This window comes from Peromyscus leucopus, chromosome 2 (assembly GCF_004664715.2).
Source record: "Peromyscus leucopus breed LL Stock chromosome 2, UCI_PerLeu_2.1, whole genome shotgun sequence".
In the NCBI taxonomy this organism is placed as follows: domain Eukaryota; kingdom Metazoa; phylum Chordata; class Mammalia; order Rodentia; family Cricetidae; genus Peromyscus; species Peromyscus leucopus.
In genome coordinates this window covers 11,453,641-11,472,270 of record NC_051064.1, presented here as the reverse complement: position 1 = coordinate 11,472,270, position 18,630 = coordinate 11,453,641, and the positions used below count along the sequence as shown (strand labels likewise).

Here is an 18,630-nt window from a genome sequence, read left to right as displayed (position 1 = left end):
CGAATTTTCTGAGAAACTGCCATACTAATTTTTCAAAGTAGCTGTACATGTTTTCAATCCCACAGTGTAGGAGTGTTCCCCTTCTTCCATAACCTCTCCAACATAAGCTGTTATCAGTATTTTTGATCTTAGCAATTCAGACAGGAGTAAGATGGTGTCTCAAAGTCATTTTGATTTGCATTTCCTTGATTACTAAGGATGTTGAGCAATACCTTAAATGTCTTTCTGCCATTTGAGATTCTTCTGTTGAGAATTCTCTGTTTAGCTCTGTAGCCCATTTTCAAATTGGATTGTTTGGTATTTATATGAGTAGTTTAATGAGTTCTTTTAAATTTCAGAGATCAGCCCTCTGTCAGATGTGGGGTTGGTAAAGATCTTTTCCCATTATGTAGGCTTCCATTTTGTCTTATTGACCATGTCCTTTGCCTTACAGAAGCTTCTCAGTTTCATAAGATCCCATTTATTAATGTTACTTTCAGTGTCTGTGCTACTGGTATTATATTTAAGAAGTGGTCTCCTGTGCCAATGTGCTCAAGGATACTTCCTACTTCCTCTTCCATCAGGTTCAGTGTAGCTGGATTTATGTTGAGGTCTTTGATCCACTTGGACTTAAGTTTTGTGCACGGTGACAGATATGGATCTATTTGTAATCTTCTACATGTTGACTTCCAGTTATGCCAGCACCATTTGTTGAAGATGCTTTCTTTTTTCCATGGTAGAGTTTTGGCTTCTTTATCAAAAATCAGGTATTCATAGGTGTGTGAATTAATATCAAGGTTTTCCATTCGATTCCATTGGTCCACATGTCAGTTTTTATGCCTATACCAAGTTGTTTTCCTTACTATAGCTCTAGAGTCAAGCTTGAAGTCAGGAATTGTAATGCCTCTGGAGGTTGCTTTATTGTACAGGATTGTTTTAGATATCCTGGACTTTTTGTTTTTCCATATGAAGAGCAAATGTTTGACTTCTTCCTTCCTAATTTGTATCCCCTTGATCTCCTTTTGTTGTCTTATTGCTCTAGCTAGAACTTCAAGTATTATATTGAATAGATATGGGGAGAGTGGGAAGCCTTGTCTTATTCATTATTTTTGTGGAACTGCTTTGTGTTTCTCTCTATTTAATTTGATGTTGTTTGTCAGCTTGGTGTAAATTGCCTTTGTATAGATGTAACCAACCGTCTTATTAAATAAGAAACACAGAAACAATGTAAAAGAGAAAGCTGAGAGGTCAGAGCTCAGAGCTAAAATCTCACCCTTCCTCCTGCTGTCCCAGCTTCGCGAAAAGAGACCTACTTCCTGTCGGTTCGTTTTTTTTATAGTATGTTGTTCTGCCTTCTCATTGGTTGTAAACCCAAACACATGACTGCCTCGTCACTGTCTGAATGTACAGCCCCCTAGGTCTTAAAGGCATATGTCTCCAATGCTGGCTATATCCCTGAACACACAGAGATCTTATGGGATTAAAGGTGTGTGCCACCACCTCCACACTCTTGCTATGGCTCTAATAGCTCTGACCCCGGACAACTTTATTTATTAACATACAATCAAAATAATATTTCAGTACAATTAGATTACCATCACATTTCCCCTTTTCTATTTTAATAAAAAGAAAAAAAGCAAAAGGTTATAACTAACAAAAGAAAAACTATATACAAAAGTACAATAACTATATACAATATATACAAGTAATAAATACCTAAACAGGTATTTGACAAATCAGAGAAAATAATTCCATTATCTATCCTATTTTGGTAAATCAAAGATGTATCTAATGCACTTTCTATCCTAATTAATTTTCAACTATAACTAACTAATCTTCAACCATAACTAACTAATCTTCAACTCCCTCAGAGACCCAAGAAGGGAATAATATTAGCTAACAAAAATAAAAACAGGAAGTGCATGCAAGCAACTTCCAAAAATTTTGTGAGTTGACAGAAACAGCCAGCTGCCTGGGCAGTCACCTGAGGTTTCTCCGCAGTGTTGGGGTATCATCTTCAGCCTATAGGCTTAGTGTATCTGACAGACTCATTTGTGAAGTAGGATGTACACAAGGTCAACAGTTCAACCTCACATTGGGTGAGAGCAGTCCATGTACCAGAAACACCTGAATTCCACTAGTGTTCTGTCATGATTCAGGATTTTAAATTCTGAAAATTGTTGACAGTTTTTGAATTCAGCTGTCCATTCTTCTTGGCTGTGTATATATGGCTTCATCTCAGCATCCCCTTTTTCTCCACATCCCTCTATTAAATGCCAGTCTACTTTTGAGAGGCATGAGCTTTCAGCTGCTGTTCCATTGTTCAACAGAATCCATCGGCCCTCTGCCTGTTAAGCTGCCTTCGAAGAAAAGGGCACTGTACCTTTTCCGGATGCGAAGGCCACTTCAGGGATGGGGCCATATTGTCCTGGCCTCAGAAGATGCCTTTTGATAAAGTCATAACCACACTTGTTTTGGCAAGAATCAGTAGTCCCTTGTTTCGTGATCTGTCTGTCCATTTTGTCCTGTTGATTCGAGGATACTTTGGTGTCCAGTGGCTAACTTTTGCCAGAATGAAAGTTGACTCCATATGCAGTTTCTTCAATGCCCATATTTTCTCTAAAGTAGATTGGTACTGCCAGGAGCCGACATGTCTCAAAAAAGAAAAATTTTCTAAGTTATTAAAACATTTTAAATGCCATATTCTGTAGATCTCTGAAGGGTTTGAAGATGACCTGTCTAAAACATCTCTGCTCAATTTTTAAAACATATCTAATATGACTACAAGTTCTATGATAATGTCTAACTACTAGCTTTCATTTCTTTATATCCTAATAGTTGATAATAATAACATTCAAGGATTAGAAATTTGCATTACATTGTTAAATGAATGGTATAAATGCAATTAGAAATATGCATATAGCATTTTCTAACAATATCAGTTTCAAATTTGTATACAATATAAAACAATTCAATCCAATGTAAAGTATTTAAAACTAGTAATTGTCTTTTTCTTTTCTTTCTTTCTTTCTTTCTTTTTTTTTTTTAAACAAGAACCTTAAATCTAATCTCCTTTGCTTAGCCTTTTTCCTAACCCTTGACAATAACTTGTAACCAACCCCCCTAAATACTGAAAATTATCCCAGACCCAAAACCCATTAAAAAGGCCAAAAAACCACCTGCCCCACACCACCTCTTTGGGAATGTGGGCGTCGTATTCTTAAAATTGCTTCCTGCTGGGTATGGGCGAAGTTTTCTTTATCCTGAAAGAAAAATTTTAGGTTAATTGTCAAATTCTAGGAGAGGTAACTATATCCTTCATTATCCAGTCTGTGTATAATGCCAAAGTTCAGGGTTTGTTTCAAGTCTTTGTTCAAGTAGTCTGTCAGGCTGGATCATCTCAGCTAGACATCTCAAAATTGTCCTAAGTAGTTTGTAGCCCAAAGCAGATCTTTCCGTGGTGTTAATCAGCTTAATGGCTTTACCATAGTCCTTTTGAAGATTTCAAAGTTGCTGTTAGGTGTGGTCATGGTTCCAAAAGGGAGATTATGGAATCTACTTTTAAAAAGGAACTACTTGTTTTAAATAAGATAAGTAATGAAAATGTTTTGGTCTGAGTTTATCAGATGTTACTGGACTGGACATTGTTAATATATATAATGGAGTTTTTTGTCTGGATCTGTCAAATGTTAATGGACTAGACATTGTTAATGTAATCTTGACTGTATATTGCATATACTTATTGAAGATAGTTTTTCTTGTATTAGTTATAAGCTTTTTTAATTTTAGACAAAAAGAGAGGAAATGTGGTGGTATTGTGTACTCTAATAAATTTATCTGGGGTCAGAGAACAGACAGCCACTAGATACAAAGGCTAGAAAATGGTGGCACTCACACCTTTAATCCTAGCATTCCAGAGATAGAAATCCCTCTGGATCTCTGTGAGTTCAAGGCCACATTGGAAATAGCCAAGCATGGTGACACGCTTTTAATCCCAGAAAGCCAGCCTTTAATCCCAGGGAGTGGTGGTAGAAAGCAGGAAGATATATAAGGCGTGAGGACCAGAAACTAGAAGGTTTTGGCTGGTTAAGCATTCAGGCTTTTGAGCAGTAATTCAGCTGAGACCCATTCCGGATGAGGACTCAGAGGCCTCCAGTCTGAGGAGACAAGACCAGATGAGTATCCGGCGAGGTGAGATAGCTGTGGTTTGTTCTGTCTCTCTGATCTACCAGCATGGACCCCCATAACTGGCCTCAGGTTTGATTTTATTAATAAGAACTTTTAAGATTTATACTACATCTGGCGCCCAACGTTCGTGTTACGAATTCATGAAAAAGCTGTTTGCCTGTGGCCTTGTGAGCCCCAGCTCAGGCCCAAGTTATACTCATCCGGTTGTGGTGGCACACGCCGGTAGGATTTGCTGAAGGAGACAGAGGCAGGAGGATCCCGAGTTTGAGGCCGGCCTAGGAGGCTTGGGAGAAGCTTTGGCCCGGACTTAGCCACAAACAGTGGTGGGACCATGGAAGCAGTGGCTACTGCTCCACGTTGCCAGCTCCTTCTCATCGTGTTGGTGACTGCGGTGATGCTGCTACCAGGGATGAAGGGTTTACTGCTGCTGGTTCAGAGAAGAATTGCCAGGACCATCGTGTTACAAGAAAGCATCGGCAAAGGTCAGTTTGGAAAAGTTTGGCAAGACAAATGGTGGGGAGAAATTGTTGTGAAGATTTTCTGTTCTAGGGAAGAATGTTCATGGTTCCGAGAGACAGACATTTATCAGACTGTGATTGCTCCAAACCACAGAGGAGGCAAAAAAAAAAAAAAGGCTGCATGGAACCATGACCACACCTAACAGCAACTTTGAAATCTTCAAAAGGACTATGGTAAAGCCATTAAGCTGATTAACACCACAGAAAGATCTGCTTTGGACTACAAACTGCTTAGGACAATTTTGAGATGGCTAGCTGAGATGATCCAGCCTGACAGACTACTTGAACAAAGACTTGAAACAAGCCCTGAACTTTCCTTTTATGCAAAGACTGGACAAATGATACAGGACTTTACAATTAACCCGAACATTTTCTTTTCAAGATTCCCTAAAGATATCGTCACCCCTAGAAAGCAAAAAGAAAAAGAGAATATAGATATGAGATAGATCATCGAATCTACTCTGAGAAAAAAGATAAAGAAATAATAGGATAAATAGGTAGATCATTGAATCTACACTGAAGAAAAAGGGAAGATATAAAAATGACAAAAGGTAGACTACTGAATGTATTATGAAAAGAAAAAAGAGAATATGGATATGATAAGATAAAAAGGGAGATTATGGAATCTACTTTTAAAAAGGAACTACTTGTTTTAAATAAGATAAGTAATGAAAATGTTTTGGTCTGAGTTTATCAGATGTTACTGGACTGGACATTGTTAATATATATAATGGAGTTTTTTGTCTGGATCTGTCAAATGTTAATGGACTAGACATTGTTAATGTAATCTTGACTGTATATTGCATATACTTATTGAAGATAGTTTTTCTTGTATTAGTTATAAGCTTTTTTAATTTTAGACAAAAAGAGAGGAAATGTGGTGGTATTGTGTACTCTAATAAATTTATCTGGGGTCAGAGAACAGACAGCCACTAGATACAAAGGCTAGAAAATGGTGGCACTCACACCTTTAATCCTAGCATTCCAGAGATAGAAATCCCTCTGTATCTCTGTGAGTTCAAGGCCACATTGGAAATAGCCAAGCATGGTGACACGCTTTTAATCCCAGAAAGCCAGCCTTTAATCCCAGGGAGTGGTGGTAGAAAGCAGGAAGATATATAAGGCGTGAGGACCAGAAACTAGAAGGTTTTGGCTGGTTAAGCATTCAGGCTTTTGAGCAGTAATTCAGCTGAGACCCATTCCGGATGAGGACTCAGAGGCCTCCAGTCTGAGGAGACAAGACCAGATGAGTATCTGGCGAGGTAAGATAGCTGTGGTTTGTTCTGTCTCTCTGATCTACCAGCATGGACCCCCATAACTGGCCTCAGGTTTGATTTTATTAATAAGAACTTTTAAGATTTATGCTACACCTTTGTTATGTTTAGATATGTTCCTTGCATTCCTGATCTCTCAAAGTCCTTTATTATGAAGGGATGTTGGATTTTTGTCAAAAGCTTTTTCAGCATTTGATGAAATGATTATGTGGTTTTTTTTTTCTTTCAATATGGTGTATCACATTGACAGATTTTTATATGTTGAGCCATCCATGCATTTCTGGGATGAAGCCTACTTGTTCATGGTACATGATTTTTTTGATGTGTTCTTGGATTCACTTTGCCAGTATTTTATCGAGTATTTTTGCATCAATGTTCATGAGGGAGATTAGTCTATAATTCTTTTTCTTGTTGCATCTTTGCGTGGTTTGGGTATCAGGGTAATTGTAGCCAATAGAAAGAGTTTGGCAAAGTTCCTTCAGTTTCTATTGTGCAGAACAATTTGAAGAGTATTAGTATTAGCTCTTCTGGATATTCTGTTAGAACTGTGCACTGAAACCATTTGGCCCTGGGATTTTTTTTTTTTTTTTTTTTTTTTTTTTTTTTTTTTTTTTTTTTTTTTTTTTTTTTTTTTTTTTTTTTTGGTTTGGAGACTTTTAGTGACAATTTCTATTTCCTTGGGGATTATAGGTCTATTTCAATTGTTTATCTGTTCTTGACTTAACTTTGGAATGTGGTTCCTATCCAGAAAATTGTCCATTTGTTTTAAATTTTCCAATTTTGTAGAGTACAGGTTTTTTAAGTATGACCCGAAGATTCTCTGGATTTCCTTGTTGTCTGTTGTTATAGTTCCCTTTTCATTTCTGATTTTGTTAATTTGGATGTTCTCTCTGCCTTTTGGTTAGTTAGGGTACGGTTTGTCTGTCTTGTTGATTTTCTCAAAGAACCAACTCTAATTAATTGATTCTTTGTATTGTTCTCTTTGTTTCTATTTTATTGATTTCAACTCTCAATTTGATAATTTCCTGGCATCTATTCCTCCTGGGTGAGTTTGTTTCTTTTTGTTCTAGAGCTTTCAGGTGTGCTTTTATGTCACTAGTGGGAGATTTCTCCAACTTCTTTAGGTGGGCATTTAGTGCTATGAATTTTCTTCTTAGCAGTGCTTCATAGTGTCTCATAAGTTTGGGAATGTTGTACATTTACTTCCATTGAATTCTAGGAAGTCTTTAATTTCTTTTTTTATTTCTTCCTTGATCCATTGGTGATTCAGTTGAGCATTATTCAGTTTCTATGAGATTGTAGGCTCTCTGTAGTTTATGTTGATGTTTAATTCTAACTTTAAGACATTGTGGTCTGATAGAATACAGGAGGTTATTTCAATTTTTTTGTATCTTTTTAGGTTACTGGAGGTTCCTTGTTTGTATATCCTGCATTTGGTGTAAACAGCTAGGATGCAAGAATGTAAAACATCTGTGGTGTCTTCTACCCTCCAGGGTTCTCACACTGTGCTCTAAGCCTGTATTTAAGGCCTCCTCCCTCTTTCAATAAATGACATTTGGCATTCTGCTGAGTCGAATGACCTGCTGTCTTGTCTCTGTTCTTAATCTCCAGGTCCTCGCTCTGATGTGGTGAACAGATAGTAACGCAGGTGTTCCTGCTACAGGAAATTATATTTGTCACTAGAAATAATAGCGTTAAAGTGGGAAGGAAAGATAGTTGAGAGTTTCTTGGGCTTGGGAGGAGGCATAATAACAATGGCATGCAAACTCTGTTCTGCATGAGAAACACCTGTCCAGAATGTAGTCTCCACCCCCATGACACTAATAAACAAGTCCACTCTGAATAGGTGATCACAGTAGAGGAGTTAGTAGGCTTCATGCTTGAGAGTAAATAGAAAAGTAGCACAACCCAGACTTACTTCACTGTGACTATGTCTGCTTCAACTTCAAATATATACAAACTAGTAAAATAAAAATGCACCGGTTCTGTGTCAACCTAATTGATATAAGTGTTCATTGTCCCACAAAGATTTGTAGCTTCTTAACAAATATTACAGGACAAGTGTGAGACCAAAATGAGCCATCTTAGAAATGAGACCAAAATGCTTTTACCCCAAAACTAAGGCCTAAGATTTCTCCTTCTAGGAATAGGCCAATAGTTACTGAAATAAGTCAGTCCAGATTCCAGAAACCAGGAAGTGTAAAAGTACAGAGTCACAAGATAGTCACGAGGTAAGTCCTGCCAGACTATGGAATGTCCTCTCCCTGGTTTCCAGGGCAACTGACCACAGAAATGCCCCCACCTGATGGCAGCCAATGAGAAATGTTGTTGGGCAACCACTCCCTTAGAAGTAAGATTAAGCCATGATTTCTAGAAAGCCCCTTGAAGGGAGCCAGTCAGAATTGTACCCGTACTAGCACCCCTAAATGATGTAACCTTGTGATTTTTCCCTTTAAAAACTGAGCTTGCAAACAGGTGGGCGCTTTCTCCAGCCTCCAATGCATTGGATGTATTGGACAAAGTCCCTGCCTAGGCTTGTATTGCTTTTGGATATCTGGAATTAAACCTTGCTTTTGCATTCCGGCATGCTCCTCTTTGGTGGTCTCTCTGGGGTTCACGATCTGGGCACAACAAAGAAAGTGCTGCCGGGTGGTGGTGGCAGCGGTGGCAGCGCACGCCTTTATTCCCAGCACTCAGGAGGCAGAGGCAGGCAGATCTCTGTGAGGTCGAGGCCAGCCTGGTCTACAAAGTGACTTCCAGGAAAGGCACAAACATACACAGAGAAACCCTGTCTCAAAAAACTAAAAAAAAAAAAAAGGAAAACAATGTTCAGTGCTGGTGTGTTTAGAAAGGATAGCATTCAGTAATCAACTTAGAAGGTTATCCAATCAATAAACAAGCAAATAACTATAGCAACTGTCAGAGGCCATGGCACCAGCACTCAAAGCTTCTATGATAAATGATATCAAATGGCTAATTCTATATTTTTACAAGATATGTTGGATAACTTTTATATCAACTTGACACAAGCTAGTGTTATCTGGGAAGAAGGAATCTCAAATGAAAAGTCTCTACAATATTTGCTTGTAGACAAGACTGTATTGCAATTTCTTGATTGATAATTGATGTGATAGGGGCCCAGCTCTCTGTGGGGCAGTGCCACTCCTGGTTGGTATAAGAAAGCAAGCTGAGCAAATGATGGGTAGCAAGCCAGTAAGCAGCATTTCTCCTTGACCTTTGCTTCAGTTCCTGTAGTTCTGAGCTTTTGCACTGAATATTTGCCATGACTTCCTTTGAGGATGAACTGTGATATAGAGCTGTAAGTCAAATATACCTTCTCCTTCACAAGTTGCTTTTGCTCATTGCTGTTCATATGATAATTCATTTATGTCTCCACCTTACTCTGTTAAAATCACTTGTCAATTCTAGTGCACCCAAGTTAATAAAATCACATGCTTTGCCTATTGTCCCAGTTTAAATTCTGTTGCTGTGATAAAATACCCTGAGAAAAACAACTTAGCAGAGAAAGGGTTCATTTTATCTCTCTATTCAAACTTACAATCTGTAACAGCAGGGAATTCAAGGTGGCAGGCATTTGAAACAGCTTGTCTTATCACAGTCAAATGCAGAAAGCAAGAATGGATGCATGTCTGCACACCTCAGCCTACTTTCTACAATCTTCTCATACCTTCCAGGACCCAAGTATGGGGTGGTGACCCCCATAGTGGGATGGATCTTCCAATATCAACTAATGTCATCAAGACAGTCTTCTCACAAACATGACCACAGGACAATCTGATCCTGAAAATCTCTCCATATGACTCCTTCATGTGATTCAAGATTGTGTTACATTTACAATGAAAACCCTCTGGTCTCACTTATAATGCACACAAAGCATCTGAGCCTCTTCATTAATTAGTTTCTTTTTGTCTACATTCAAGGGTAAAATAGATAACCACCAAAATTTTAGAAAGCTTGACAACAAGTAGAATTATTTCTTTTAGAATGGCAATCTACCTTTTATGAAAACTATGTCTCACAGAGGAAAATCTATGTGTACAGATTTCTTCCAATCTCTCACTAGAAGTATCCTCATTTATCCAACTTTCATCCAGAGATCCAGCAGCAAACCTGGCCATCACTTGATTATCACTGGGAGACCTCCTCATTTCATCCTTAAAATTGTTTTGCTGATGTATTTGATCACATCATCAGTGAACGGTGCTGTGGAATGGTCTGTATGTCAAATATGTGTTCTGATTGGTCAATAAATAAAACACTGATTGGCCAGTGACCAGGCAGGAAGTATAGGCTGGTCTAACAGAGAGAAGAAATGAGAGAACAGAAAGGGGGGGGGGGAGACACTGCCAGCCGCCGCCATGACAAGCAGCATGTGAAGAGCCCAGTAAGCCACGAGCCACGTGGCAAGGTATAGATTTATAGAAATGGATTAATTTAAGATGTAAGAACAGTTAGCAAAAAGCCTGCTACGGCCATACAGTTTGTAGGCAATATAAGTCTCTGTGTTTACTTGCTTGGGTCTGAGCGGCTGTGGGACTGGCAAGTGACAGTCCTGACTGTGGTCAAGGCAGGAAAACTCTAGCTACAGAATGGAACTAAGATATTCTTATTTCCAGACACATAGCAAATTCACAGATGTGTTGCTTCTTTGTTGCCCAAATTTATATATTGTGTTGTGAGAAAAGTTGGTGACAAAGTGACATTGAGCAGAGATAGAATAAAAGAGAGAAAATGAACTATTAAAATATATTGGAAGAAGCAGAGGTGTCACTAAATTTAATTGTTTTGACAACATATTCTGGTAGCTAAAATGGAAGCTGATAGATGCTGGAGATTCTGTCCTTGATCCTGTGACTAAAGGTGAGGGACAGAGGAGGTAAACCATGTTCACAGTGTAGACACACTGTAGTAGTGAGTAGGTATTGGCTCAGTCTGTGAGAAAGTGAGTGAGTTTGACCCAGTCTGTGAGAAAGATTCATGGCTGTGTGTCTGGAGTTGGTTACTTGAGTCTGACCTTGATAAGACTATTTACATTATTGAATGTCACAAGCACTACAAATCAGCACTTTCTCCTCTTTTCAGACACAAATTTTAAAAATTTCTCATCTTAAGAGTAGTTATGCTCATTTTAAACTCATCATTTCATGTGACTAAGTGAAGAAAGAAAAAGCAAAATGACTCAAACTCTGAATTTCACAGCATTTCTATCATGAACAGCAGGGATAAGAAAAAAGGTGACAGAGACTATATTGACTTTAGAAAGCATATTTTTAATTTTTTTTTGATGGAGGCTATCTGAAAATGCTTGGTCAAACAGGAAAAAGAGCAATTTTTATTCATAAAATTAGGATGTAGCAAATTAAAGAATATCAGTGGGGTTAGAAGTTTGGTCATAGTGGAATGCAGGAGAAAGGAAGTATACAGTGAGGGCCAACCTGTGTCAATGATTCCAGATCCCCAGATGTACTCAGAAAGGGACTCTTCACATTGTCAACAATTTCCACAATTTTTTCAATTTCAACAATTTCCAGACCTCAGATGAAGACCATGTGATGAGAATAAGTGGTTGACAATCTAGGCTGGCTGAGGCATCTACAGGTCCATTTGATGCTGTGAAGCTCATGTGGGTAAATGACACCCATGGGCCAGCCTGTTTCCTCACAGTATGAATTAGCTGAAGGCACCCTCACCTTGTACCCAATGAGGAGGTACCACCTTGATGAGAATATATTTGATAGAGAAATGGCAGAGAAAGAGATGCAGGACAATCAATGTGCTGTGAAAAGAGGCACATGAAGAATCAAAGGTGATGAGGAACTGGCTGATGTGAGTGGCCCACTTGCTACCTGGGACCAGGGTGACTCAGGGCCCAGACTGCTGCTGAGGACCATGTATGGGTTCATGGTATTACCACAGCCAGGGTCTGTGTTGGTATGTGTGGCCCATGTTGTCACCAAAGGCCACATTCATTTCTGGCTCTAGGCTACAACCTATGGCCATGTTGGTCTCTGGGTCCTGTGCTGCCATGGTGGCCATGCCTATCTGAGTGGCCTGTGCTGCCACACAGGGCCATGGTTGCCCAGGCCCAGGCTGCTGCCAAGAGCCATGTCTGGGTCTATGGCTGTAGAGCAGCCAGGGTCTAAGTTGATGTCTGTGGTCCTACCACCACCTAAAGCCATGAGATGAGGCCATGTGGGTATCTGAGGGTAATGCTGCTGCTGGAACCATACTGATCTGGGGGTCTGTGCTTAATATTTTACAGAGTTTTCTTTTGGGAGGGGATGCTGCAGGGGGAAGGGGCAGATATGGAGAGACTGGAAAGTGAGCGGGAATTGGGGCATATGATGTGATGAAATTAACATAGAATCAATCAAGATTTATGTTAAAAAAAAAGAAGAGTTTGAATGTGAACAAGATGTTTAGGGCAAACAGACCTCAAAGATACAACTAGTTTCTTCTTTGTCTAGAAGTCCAAAATGGCCTTGGGCCAGAGATAACAAAAAAAGTTTGGAGGCTCAGATCCTGATCTCACTTGTAAATGCTTTCAGGGTTATCTTTTCAGGAAGATGTTAGAGTAGGTTAAGGGCCCATTAAAGAAAACTCATGGTTAAGAGAACAGAATCTGTAGACTGGGTGAAGACCTAACATTCTAGGTGGTCAGGTTCAATCACAAGGACAATGGACCCTCTTAAACCACACTAAAAAAATAGGAAGAAAAATTTTTTCTACAGAGGTATGAGTGTGTAGCACACATTCAATCTGAGGACTCAGGAGGCAGAGGCAAGCAGATCTTGAGTTTAAGGTCAACTTCATCTACTTAGCAATATACAGACTGTCAAAGCTATAAAGTAGACCCTGTGTCAAAAAACAAAACAATACAAAATTTCACCTTAATTCATATACTAAACATTTCCTTCTCAGAATTCTCCCTACACTGAGGCAGGTAAGGCTGAAATTATCTCACCACACCTTAAGCAAACAAAGAGCTGTGACATGTGAAGTAATGTCCTGACCTAGTGGAACCTGAAACTGGATCCTCAAGATGACAACTGCTGATGTAAGACCTAAGGACAAATCAAGAAAGGTCACAATAGCCATAGAGAGAAAGCCCACCAAACAGCACCCACATAAATACCTCAGCCCTTTGTTTAATAAACGAGATTGTTTACATGACTCCCAAAATCTGTGCCATTGATTCTGTATCTGCTCATCCCCTGCCCTGGGATCAGAGACAGTGGGATCCCAGCTGCAAAGCCATCACCACTACCCAGTGCAGTGCCAACATGCTATGTTGAGGTTCAGATGGGTCTGCCTACCTCAGTGTGGCCAGATCAGACTAAACAACACTTGCCTTTTCTTTCTGTCTGTCTCTTTCTTTTGGATTTTGGATGCTGGCTGAATCTAAGTATACCTTTCCTGATAATTTAGGCTTCCTTACTTTTTCTCTAAATGCCCCCTTTTCACCATGTGGAAGTTTGTTCACCATGTGTCTGACCTCCACATCTCTTAAACAGCATGAGTATGTTTTCCCTTTACTTCTCTGTTATCCTCTTCTGTGAGGTTGCCGAGTTGTATACTTGCCTGAACTTGAAATTTTCCCTCATAACTTGATAGATTATATTTGAACTTTCACTTGAGTTCTTCCTTAAATTCTTTTATTACTGAGATTAAGAACCCCAAGAACATTATTCAATAACTACAGCATTTGAACTGTGAGCTATCAGTGCTTATGTGGGAACAATAGGGAATTCTGAGTTGGAGTTGTCCTTGTAAGGGAGCATTTGGAGCAATCTTCCACAGCTTCTCAATAGCTTCTTGTAGTCTGAGACCCTATAAAAAAGGTGATGTCAGATAATCAGGGTCTGATATGGCAGAATGAAGGGAAGAGCTAAGGAGAATCTCTTCTCATTCAATAGTCCTTTCATAATGTACACATTGTACCTTAGTGCTACAATGTCTGAATACTGCTCTTCTCTGGTCCAGGACTAAGCCTAGTCCCTGAGTCATACTCTTTATGAGTCTCTTCTTCATGATCACAGAGAGAACAAAGCAGGAAAATTCCTTAATACAGGTCTTTGGAACTTCTAAAAATTGGTCTATAATGTAGATTGTTATTTCCCATGAACCCTTGCTTTCTACTTTCTGTGGTGACCTTAACAATACACCACATCCTCCTTGGGGCCCATGTCCTTCACTTCTTTTAGGCCTCTTTGGATGATTCTGTTAATCCTCAACTGAAAGCTTCCTGAAGGACACACATACTTCCTGGGTGCTTGGGATGTCTCAAAGGGTTCCAAGGGATTCCTGAGGATCCTCAGCAACATGTCATCACCACAGATGGTAAAACTGTTTCACAAATGCCTTGGCCCTCCTACTGCCCCTGCCCCTTATTTGTTAGTCCAAAGATTGATAACCCCCTGGTGGTTTGAGTAAGAAATATTCTCTACATTCTAGGATATTTGAATGCATGGTTCCCAGTTGGTGGTACTCTTTGGAGAGATTTGGGTAGTGCAGCCTTTCCAGAGAAAGTATGTCACATGAGGTGATCTGTGGTGGTATTTTGTTCCCCAAAATATTGTGGACCCTAATAAACTTATCTGGGGTCAGAGAACAGAAAAGCCACTAGATCCTCAGCCTAGGAAATGTTGGCACTCAAGCCTTTAATCCTAGCAATCTAGAGGCAGAAATCCATCTGGGATCTCTAAATTCAAGGCCGCATTAGAAACAGCCAGTCATGGTGACACATGCCTTTAATCCCAGGGAGTGATCCTTTAATCCCAGGGAGTGATGGTAGAAGGCAGAAAGATATATAAGGTGTGAGGACTAGAAACTAGAAGCATTTTGGCTGGTTAAGCATTTGGCCTGGTTAAGCATTTGGCCTGGTTAAGCATTCAGGCTTTTTAGCAGCAGTTCAGCTGAGACCCATTCTGGATGAGGACTCAGAGGCCTCCAGTCTGAGGAAACAAGACCTGCTGAGGATCTGGCAAGGTGAGGTAGCTGTGGCTTGTTCTGGTTCTCTGATCTACCAGTTCACCCCAATACCTGGCTCAGGTTTGATTTCATTAATAAGAACTTTTAAGATTCATGCTACAGTGAGCTTTCATATTAAAAAAGGCTTGTGACACTTCCAGTTTATTCTCTCTGTTTCATGCTCTCCACAAGGATGTGAGCTCTTAGCTCCCTGATCTGTCTTCATGCCTCTCAGGTTTGATGGACTCATATGACTCTGGAACAGTATGGCCAAATAAACCTTTTTTTTCTATAAATTGCTTTCATCATGTTGTGTTGTCACATCAACAGAATAGTAACTAATACAGCCTCCATCCCTCCTAACTTACAGTCAGGCCTTCTGCTTCTTGTGCATGTAGATGGCAAAGGCACCAATTACCAGTAGCAGTTTGGGTCCAAGGAGCACAGCTACAAGGACCTTAGCAGTATCTGATGTCTTCAGTTCTGGAAATCAAGTGGTAACAGGAACCATTAGAGAGCACACAAGGAGTTTGTCATTAGGGATCTTTATCTGGCCCATTTATGAATTCCCAAGTATATCAAATCTCTGAGGAGTTTGAATTTGTGCCCTATCCCAGCTTCAATACTTTGAAGCAGAAGATAGAGCAAAGAGATTTCAAGTTACCCACTGGCCAATAGGTCAAGAAGTTTCCCTTCTAGAGAGATTGGATAAGATTTTATACACAATTCCACATCGCACCTTTTTTTATATAAACAAAAATTCTTACAAAGAATCTGAACCTTCAAACTGAACCCTTTGTGATGGTTGTTAGCTTTTTGAAATTCAATGAATTGAAGAGTTTGACATGTTGAACGTCCAGAGCCAGATTATCTTGGGTCATATTCAGCTCTCTTAATACGCATACATTGCTTTCCTCTGTAGTTGACATAACAGCTTTTGAGCATTAGGTTAGTAATTCAGAATGTACAAGCAGAAGATTAGATTTCCTTTAGAATATATTAACTTAGCAGACCACTAGCTTCCACCAACCCTGATGCTAAGCATGTCATCAGATAGCATATGAAGCCTCAACCAGGGTTCCCTTCTGTGTTATAACCCATCTCTTCCATGTTTCTACCAATGTATTGCAAAAATGTCTTGACTTATGACTTTCTTTGTTCTATTTCTACAAAAATTCCATAAAAGTTCTTCCACAGTGGCCTTTGAGGTGACCTATATCTGTGTTCCTGGGCCATGGCCACCCATATTTTGATCTAGAATGAACTATTGGGGTTTAAGGATTATTATTTCCTCTTCAATGTGGAATCTGATCTGTAGGTACAGTCACAAAGTTAGTGGGATTCAGAGAAGCTCCTCACTGCTGGTATTTAGGATGATCCTTGGAACATTGTCCTTGGAAAAGACAAGTTCAGTTTCCAGAAAATGTATCTGGGGGATTTTAAACTAAAGCTGTTTATTAGAACATTCTAGAGTCATTCTATATTTCAGACGCTAAAACCCATATCAGACCAATAAAGGAACATGGATCCAGGGTTCCTCTCAGTTTACCACATTATTCAAATGAGAAAAGAGCAGCCATGTTGACAGCCACCAACCCTCACCTCCACTTAACTGAAAACTAAGACTTGGAGAGGGAAAGTGAAAACCTAAGGTCTTATGGTTTCTGAGTAACAAAGCTCACAAGATGAAATATTTCCTCCATGTCAGCAGTTTCTCTAAGCATGTTATATGACTTCATTCCTTCATTTTAGCAAGTCTACATACTGTGCTAGCAGGGAGAGGATATAGTGTGAGGCCCCGTGTGGTGTCAGGACGAAGTCACTCCTCTTGTTTCCCTCTGTTGAAGGATTGGAATTATACCACACCCAAATAGGAAAATGGTAACATCCTTATAACTATTTCACCCTCAAATGTTGAAGACCTCCTCCAGAGGGCATGTGTTGTGGAATATTGGTTTAAGATGTGTTACAGTCATTTATGCTGTGGAATATTTGCTTAATGATGCAAATGTGTGTTTCATTCTTTTGTTTCATTTGTTTAACTCTGTAAAGCTGTGTTCCTTTGCCTGTTTTAAACATCTGATTGATCTAATAAAGAACTGAATGGTCAGTAGCTAGGCAGGAGAGAGAAATAGGTGGGGCTAACAGGAAGAGACAATAAATAGAAGGAAAAATCCAGGCTAAAGAGAAAGGAAAAGTGAGAAAAGGAGAAGGAGAGAAAGATACCAGGGGCCAACTGCACAGTGACACAGCCAGCCCTAGAGTAAGAAGGAAAGAAAAATATATAGAAAAAAAGATAAAAATTACAGGGGAAAAGTGTAGTTAAAAAGAAATGGGATAATTTAAGTTAGAAAAACTGGCTAGAAACAAGCTAAGCTAAGGCCAGGCATTTGTAAGTAAAAATAAGTCTCTGTGTCTTTATTTGGGAGCTGGGTGGCAGGACCCTAAATAGTAAAAAACAACTATAGGCATGTGCTTATTGCCAGGACTGTGGCTCTTCAAGTTCATCCACTGTAGCACTGCTTTAGTGGCACAAATTGAAACAAATGCAACATTCATGATCTGGGATTTGAATTAGTGTATCTCTAGCTGCTGCACTAGGATGCTTTGTTTACACAGGTGAACAGTTCTCAGTTCTAACACGGCTGACACTGGGGTAGCTTGGCCATCACTACTCTTACCATCTGACTATGAAGAACATCTGAAAACCTTGGGGATCTGGTGATGAATGGAAATGCTGGCTGAGTTCGAGACATTCTGACTTAGCATCTCTTGTGCACTAGGCTCCTATGTGGAGATGGAGTCTCTTGCTGGGGCAGCAAGAAGCTGGCCTGGAGTCAGATGTGGTTTCAAGCCCAGATCCCAGCACCAGCTGGCTATGTGATCATGGACAGAGTACTGGCAAAGTGGGCTCACATCTCAAATAGGGTTGGGCTGGATAGACTGGCTGTCCATGCTGTAAAAATGCTAGAATCAAGAGCAAGAAATAAGACTTTAGGTCTCTATTAGGAAGTTTCAAAGTGAATGTCCTGATGCCTCTGCTGGTGATTGGAGATCATCTTCATGAAGACACCTTCCAGGACATAATCCAACATTGCCCAGAACCTTCAGTGCCTGTGCAAGTAAGAAATAAAATGTTTCCAGACAGACCCAAGACGAAGGTCTTGCTTGGTGCCAGCATCTAAACCAAGGGTGAGAGATTCCACAGTGAATGTGGGCATGTACCAAAGGATCTCAGTGTGCTGTGGATGAAGGAAAATGAGAAAAGCACACTGTGTTCTGGCCTTGTGACTCTGTGCCTTGATGTGCTTTTCCTCTTGGGAGGAGGAGACACACATCTTGGGTAAAGAGCTCCAGCTAGGCTGCTTCTTGCCACCTCTTTTGACATCTAGAGTGGAACCTGGTGTACTCTAGGCCCAGGTTGTTCAGGCAGAAAGAGAAGACTTAATCGGGTGAGGTAATAAACTCTGGAGGTGTAGGCTAGGTTTGTCCCTATCACTGAGTATGGCATCAGCTATCTTTATGTAGCCTCTAGATTGGGACAATTTAAGAAAGGTAATTATTGTGAGGCAGACAAGGGTATGGATGTACCCCCATGTACCAGAAGTGATGCTGTGGATAGTGCTCTATAAATAAAATGCTGTTTGTCCAGTATTCAGGCAGGAAATATAGGTATGATA

The 18,630-nt window shown here is 39.9% G+C and overlaps 1 protein-coding gene across 1 annotated transcript in view; it reads right to left on the bottom strand.

Annotated features, from left to right (window-relative positions):
* Nucleotides 1-13,618: 13,618 nt before the first annotated feature.
* Nucleotides 13,619-18,630, bottom strand: part of LOC114704110 (signal-regulatory protein beta-1-like) — a 93,436-nt gene continuing 88,424 nt past the window's right edge. The window contains exons 4-5 of the mRNA XM_037202374.1: nt 15,319-15,433; nt 13,619-13,810 (exon numbers count right to left, since the gene is read on the bottom strand). Of these exons, the coding sequence (XP_037058269.1) occupies nt 15,321-15,433 (113 nt within the window). The 3' untranslated portion in view covers nt 13,619-13,810; nt 15,319-15,320. The remainder of the gene's footprint in view (nt 13,811-15,318; nt 15,434-18,630) is intronic.